The 6774-nt window shown below is 40.3% G+C and overlaps 2 protein-coding genes across 2 annotated transcripts; one reads left to right on the top strand and one right to left on the bottom strand.

Annotated features, from left to right (window-relative positions):
• Positions 1 to 638: 638 nt before the first annotated feature.
• ankrd34c (ankyrin repeat domain 34C) lies at positions 639 to 2216 on the top strand (the record flags this gene model as incomplete). The annotated part of the gene is made up of 1 exon (XM_079223833.1): positions 639 to 2216. One exon carries the CDS (start codon positions 639 to 641, stop codon positions 2214 to 2216), a length of 1578 nt encoding a protein of 525 aa, XP_079079959.1.
• A 746-nt stretch (positions 2217 to 2962) lies between these two features.
• LOC306740829 (retinol dehydrogenase 12-like) lies at positions 2963 to 6294 on the bottom strand (the record flags this gene model as incomplete). Its single annotated transcript, XM_079223064.1, has 7 exons — positions 2963 to 3552; positions 4057 to 4261; positions 4361 to 4477; positions 4607 to 4768; positions 4857 to 5048; positions 5129 to 5269; positions 6222 to 6294. 7 exons carry the CDS (start codon positions 6292 to 6294, stop codon positions 3456 to 3458), a joined length of 987 nt encoding a protein of 328 aa, XP_079079190.1. The 3' UTR covers positions 2963 to 3455.
• Between the last annotated feature and the right edge of the window lie 480 nt (positions 6295 to 6774).

The following is a 6774-nucleotide window of genomic DNA, read 5'->3' as shown; positions in this document are numbered from 1 at the left end:
TGATATTTTATGTCGCTTTTATGAGCAGATTGTGTTGTCACACATGTTTTTATTTTTGAGATATTTGAAAAATAAATCTCGTTGACGTATAGTCTCTTGCATATATTTTGGAAAAAGATTAACACGCCTGGTGTGTGCGCGCACTCACAGGACGACGGATGCATGTGTTCGTCGTTCTTCGTGGCTTTCATACATATGATGGAAAAAGACAAACGCGAGCTCCTGTCTCGACAGAGATAACGAGATAAACTTTGCTTTTCATATCCAAATCATGATCATCCATCGTTTGAGAATCTAACAGGTGCTATACCGCGCTGTCTGGTGCATGGGGATTTTTGGGCAATGGCCATGATCCACTGGAATTCCTTTTTCCTTTTTTTTTTGTACACATTGCCGGGATTTTTATATAAAGATTATATATTTCCTATATAATAAATCTGGAACAGTAAGTTATGTTTATAACCTTTACGTTGTAACAGACTGCCACCTGCTGGAGGTGATTTAGCAAAACAGAGAAACAAACAACATGAGTGTTAAATTATAAAAATGTTGCAATGTAAACTGAACTACTTCAATGTTTTGTTCAAAGGGCTGTGAGCTGTAAATTCAACACTGAGACATCTGTGACTGGTTGGGAGATGGCAGATATACTGGAGCTGCGGACAGATGGAAATTCACTTCTGAAGGCGGTGTGGCTCAGACGCTTGAGACTCACCAGGCTCCTGTTGGACGGAGGAGCGTACATCAACGAGAGCAATGAACGTGGAGAGACTCCGCTCATGGTGGCCTGCATGTCCACACACAGTGACCAGCAGAGTGTGAGCAAGTTAAAGATGGTGAAATATTTGCTGGACAACCAGGCAGACCCAAACATACAAGACAAAGCTGGTAGGACAGCTCTAATGCAAGCCTGCAGCCACAAGGCTGGACACGAGGTGGTGGATCTACTGCTGAGCAATGGAGCTGACCCCAGTCTGGAGGACAGGAGCGGGGCCTCAGCCCTGGTCTACGGCATTAATGCAGACGATAAGGAGACACTAAAACTGCTCTTGGATGCGTGCAAAGCTAAAGGCAAAGAGGTCATCATAATCACCACAGATAAGTCACCATCTGGCACTAAAACAACCAAACAGTACCTAAATGTCCCCCCATCACCACAGCTGGATGATAAGTCCTCCCCAGCATACTGCACCTCTCCGTCTGATATCAACGTCTCTGCATCGCCCACACCTGAGCAAGAGCAACAAAACACAGTTTTCAGTTTCCAGACCAAACTGAAAACCTCCAGTTCGGCTGCAAAACTCGCCAATGGGCCCACGTCTCCAACACGCCGGCCTGCCAACCCCAAACGTGCACGTTTGCCTCAGCTGAAGAGGCTGCAGTCAGAGCCTTGGGGGCTGATTGCTCCCTCAGTCCTGGCTGCAGCCGCCCATGAGGAGAGTAAAAAAGCCAGCTCTGATGAGGACGTCGTCACAGGGGTAAACGGACTGTCTCTGAATAAGAGGTCAGCTTTATCTCGACAGAGCAGTGTGGATGGAAAGGACAGCTTATTCCCGCTGGTGGGTGAACTACCCTGCAAAATCACAACCTCGATATCAGTTCCTCCAACGTCCAAAGCATCTTATGAGAGATCTCTAGGCCAGCACCAGCCACTGGCACAGCGCATAACTGTGCCCACAGAGCAGGAGAGCAGCAGTGGACTTGCCAGTCTGAGAGACATGGTGCATATGAGACACCTGGGGAACGATCACTATGACTCAGACTCTCAGCTCTACTCAGGCTCTGCCATGTTAGACTCACCTAAGGTCCCAGTGGAGCGAAGGAAACTGAACACTTCTCCTCTAGCGATGCTAACTAGCTCCAGAGAATCTCTAGACAGCAACGCCAGCACGTCCTCTCCAAGCACAGCACACAGACGCGCACCAGGCCTCCTGGAGAGGAGAGGCTCGGGCACGCTGCTGTTGGACCACATCTCTCACACCAGGCCCGGCCACCTGCCTGCGCTCAACATCAACCCGAACCCTCCCATCCCTGACATCGGGGCTAGTAGCAAGCCCTCCTCACCTCTGGCCACAGGTATTAGATCTATAGCTCCAGTAGCACCTAACACACCAAAGAGAGGTGGCCTCAATTCCAAGAAAAAACTTGTGAGAAGGCACTCTATGCAAGTGGAGCAGATGAAGCAGCTTTCTGATTTTGAAGAGATTGCTCATTAGTTAGTGATGTTGTTTATGCAGTACATATTGTGGGAGTAGAACTGTTAGCAACATAAATTGTCAGGAAGTACATCCATAGGTTCCGCTGTGTAGACTCACAGCCATCTAGATGTTGAATATGTATAATTTATAAAACGAGAATGATATATATATATATATATATATATATATATATATATATATATATATATATATATATATATTGAAACTGAGCAATATAGATAGACTTCTTCCCTGTGTTACACCCAAAATATGATAAGGTTTATCATATTTTGACTTCACAACATCTGCTGTATATGTATTACAGTTTTGAATGTAAATGCCAAGACATGGTACTATTCCTCTGAACTAGCTATTTTACATGACAATGTAATGTGTAGGGAACATACAGGGTCCATTTGTAGCCTGCAGGCCACTTGGGTGCACATTGTGCAAATGTAATTAGAACTGTTAATGGAGTTTTTATTTTAAAAGAAAATGTGATGCACTTGTCTGAGATGTAGCTTTGAGTAAGATGAGATTTGACTGTTTGTAGCAAATTTGTACAAAGTGCCTTCAAGATAAAGAAACCTAAAAAAAAAAAGAGTGGTCAGATACATTTAATGTATTAGGAACATTTTTAATTCATGATGATGTAACCAAATTGTGTTTTATTTGAATATTGTTGGTCTCACATGAAACAAAATGGATATACGTGATGTGAATGAATGAAACATATGCCTAAACAAACAGGTAAAATTATTGGCTATGTATAAGAGCACTTTATTGCCCAGGAGAAGAAAACAAATGAAAATGTTGCTATCAACAGTGTGACAAAAAACCTCAAATCACACGTAATTCTTATATGATGAAATCAAGTAACAAAGAATGACATTCGAGCCCTTAATCAACACAGGCATTGGTGAAACCTGTCAATTAAAATGTAATTTCACGCTAATGGCAATCAAAACTAAAGATCATACCGCTTCCATGTAACTTACCTGAGAAGCATTGCTACTGTTTGAACAAAATGAAAGAAAACATAATTAAATCCATAGTATTTTTGCAAGTAGTTTGTTGTATATTCTGAATAAATGTCTGTCACTTGAGACGTTCTGTCTGTTTACTCATTTATTACATTAAGTAGGAGCTCAGCTGTTAGCAGCCACACAGATGCTCATTAGAAAGAGCGCCCATCCTTCCTCAGGCAGTCCGTTGGTACGATGAAGATGATGACGATCATCATCGATGTCACTGTGATTATATCAGACCAACCATAGAGGCACTCAGATCCCACAGCTTCTTGGCAGCTTCATCATCCAGACCCTGAGGGGCTGCGGTTTTAGGGGCACAGTCGCTGCAATCAGGGCAGAATTGAGTCTTAAACATGTGGCTCGATCCGTTACTACTGATTACTGATACTGCTGATTTAGTCCCAAGGATCAGTTCTCATTCAGGTAAAAAACAATGAATAAGAATGGAAATCACAGGGTCACTAACGATACAGGACGGGATCTTGGACCGAATATTGCATTACCACTGCAGTAGTTTGTGGTACCGTAATTTCATTATTTATTATTTTATTTGGGAATAAGCACCACTAAAGCACAATATCCACTGACTTGACAAGGGCATTTTGGTCCTTTTTTATTACCTGATCTTGACACTCAGTCTTGAAATGGATCCATGTGATAAAATCTAGTTTCAAAGTTGTACTGATCAATATTTTTGTATACAACATGAACATATAACTACTACTGTGCGGTATACATAATGTGTAAGGAGTTGCTTGTAGATGCAAATCCTCAGATAGTTATGCTCTCATAATGAAGCTACCAGCAACTGATTTACAATGACTGACCTGTAGTAGAGTCCACTTTCATTCTGCAGGCTTTCCTCCACAGCGCAGTAGATGGTGGTCTGAGCCCCTTCTGTTGGAGTCTTGATGAGGAACATGAGTGGTGTAAACACAACTCTCTTCCAAAGGGGTATTGTGGGCAAGAAGTGTCGGCCGAGCTCCGTCCGGATTATACCAGGGTGGAGGCTGTACGTAGTTACTCCGGTACCTGCAACATGACAAGACATAGGAAATGATGTATCCACATTATGGACAGTTTATTAAAAACTGTGTAACGTCTGGTGTGAGATAGAAAATGTTTCCATACCTTGCAGCTTGTTAGCCAGCTCTCTTGTAAAGAGGACATTAGCTAGTTTACTTTGTGCATAGCTTTTCCTAGGGAGGTAATCTTTCTCCTGATGTATGTCATCGAAATAGATTTGACCTGTTGAGGGAAAGCAGCATTCACATATGTGGTATTTAATATTAAATGGCACTGAAAATGATGACATTCCTGATAGAGAATACAAATCCTCATATCTTGAAGTGAAAAAGAAACAAAGAAAAACTGAACCTCTTTCATGCGCTAAACTTGAGACGGTGACGATGCGGCTCGAAGCCGACTTCTTCAGGAGATCCAACAGACAGTTTGTTAAAAGGAAGTGGCCCAGGTGGTTCACACCAAACTGCATTTCAAAGCCATCTTCAGTTTTCCATTTTGGACAGCTCATAATACCTAAATGTCATATTTAAAAGTAGATAAAAGTCTCAAAGCTGTTGGATATATCACAACATCAGTCATGAGATGCGATTTATACATCTACCTGCATTATTGATGAGAACATCCAGCCTCTCTTCACTTGCTAGGACGTCTTTGGCGAGCTGTCGCACCGACTGTAAAGATGCCAAGTCCAACTTTTTGACAATAACATTGTCATTTCCGCTCCTCTTCCTCACCTCTTCTGCAGCTTTGTTGGCTCTGTCCATGTCTCTACAGGCCAGAAGGACTCTCGCGCCTGAAACACAGCAGCGGATCTTTTACAGCTCAAATTAAATTAGATATGGCCAAAATATGAAACCAGGAGAAGTCGCTCACCCCTTTTAGCCAGGTCAACAGCCGTTTCTTTGCCAATCCCAGTGTTGCCTCCGGTGATCAAGACGGTCTTTCCCTCCAGCGAGGCTTTGCTACGACACACTCCACCTGCCATCCATTTCTTCACACCAAATAGTCCCATTCCTGGAAGAGCGTATACAGTTGAAATACCTCTTCAAGAGAAACACTGTTCAGTACCATATCTCTTTAATTGTCAACGGTTTTAAATTCAAACTACTTGCAACTATTTTGTTAATCAATAAATTGTTTTAGTCATTCTTCAATCAAAAAAGATAAATATTATGCTATTGTTTCTCTTTCCTTCTTTCTTTCTTTGTATTACTGTAAGCAGGGTTCATGAAAAACAAATATTAGAAAATATCAATTCAGGCCCTGGGATTTTTTTTTTTTAGAAATGCATAGATTAAAAGAGTAATACATATCAACTTCTAAAACTGCTCTAATAACTTTGATTTGTGGGATTGTATAATTCAGTTGTGCCTGTCTTCAGGGTCAACTTTCTTAAAGAGGATCACAATAGACATTTTAGCTTTATTGTGTTTTTATCCCTGACAATTTAATTGTATTTCAGGAGAGGTCAAATCAATATGTATGTCTATTCATCCATCCATATTAATAACACATACAGTATATTACATCTCGTGACCATATTGAAAACAATCGAGGCAACGATCAAATCAATCCTTTGTTAAACTATAATGAAAGCTCACATTGTGTATTTATATTATTGACTAGTAAGTATGTACTAATGTTGCAGCTCTGCTCTAATATGGAAATTACACACAAATAAATCAAAAAGTAAAACGTCAAATGATTCCCCAAAACATGTAGCTGTAATTATTAATGAAGAAACATTTGAGAATATGAACTTGTAGCAAAATGAATGGACGCCCAATTATCATTTTTTCGAAGTATTCGATCTCATTCATTCTATTAACAACAAGTAAACTACCTCAGTGTTTGATTTACCTGAAACATCACAGACTGTACACTATCAGTCACTTGCGTACAGTTCAGTGAGTGAGCGAAAAGACGATATCAGATCTGTGGTTTCTTTTTATTTTAAAGGACTTACCTGTTACTGTGACCGCTGCAATGGTTTTAGGGTACTGGGAAACAAACGATCTCATCGCGGTGAAGGTCTGCATCGCCTGCCAATCGTTACACTGGTTCTACAACCTAGGCCTTTCAGTTTAGTTTCACTCTCTGTCGTATGAGCTGCAAAATGACCACAAACCAACTAGAAGAAATGCCCATAACAGTTCACGTGTTGTTTCACAGCTACATAACAACTCAGCCTTCCTACAGGAAGTACCGCCTACTGTCGTCCTATAGACAAATCCTATTGGTTCCTCTTGTTAGTTAGCTTATACATAATATTTTAACAACAATTAAAACACTTCTGATGCTATATTGGACTCAGCCTACTTGATAACAATAATGATAATAATATATGTCTACATTAATATAAATAATACAAATGAAAAAAACAATTAAAAATATTTGTATATATTATAGAGAAATTCATATTTATACATACATTTAAATGACATACAATAAGGTGAAATAGAAATATAACAATATATATATATATATTATATGTATATAACAATATATTATAATATAGC

This window comes from Taurulus bubalis (genome assembly GCF_910589615.1).
Source record: "Taurulus bubalis genome assembly, chromosome: 9".
NCBI lineage: Eukaryota > Metazoa > Chordata > Actinopteri > Perciformes > Cottidae > Taurulus > Taurulus bubalis.
Note: the sequence above shows the minus strand (reverse complement) of the source record. Positions and strands in the feature narration are given on the sequence as shown.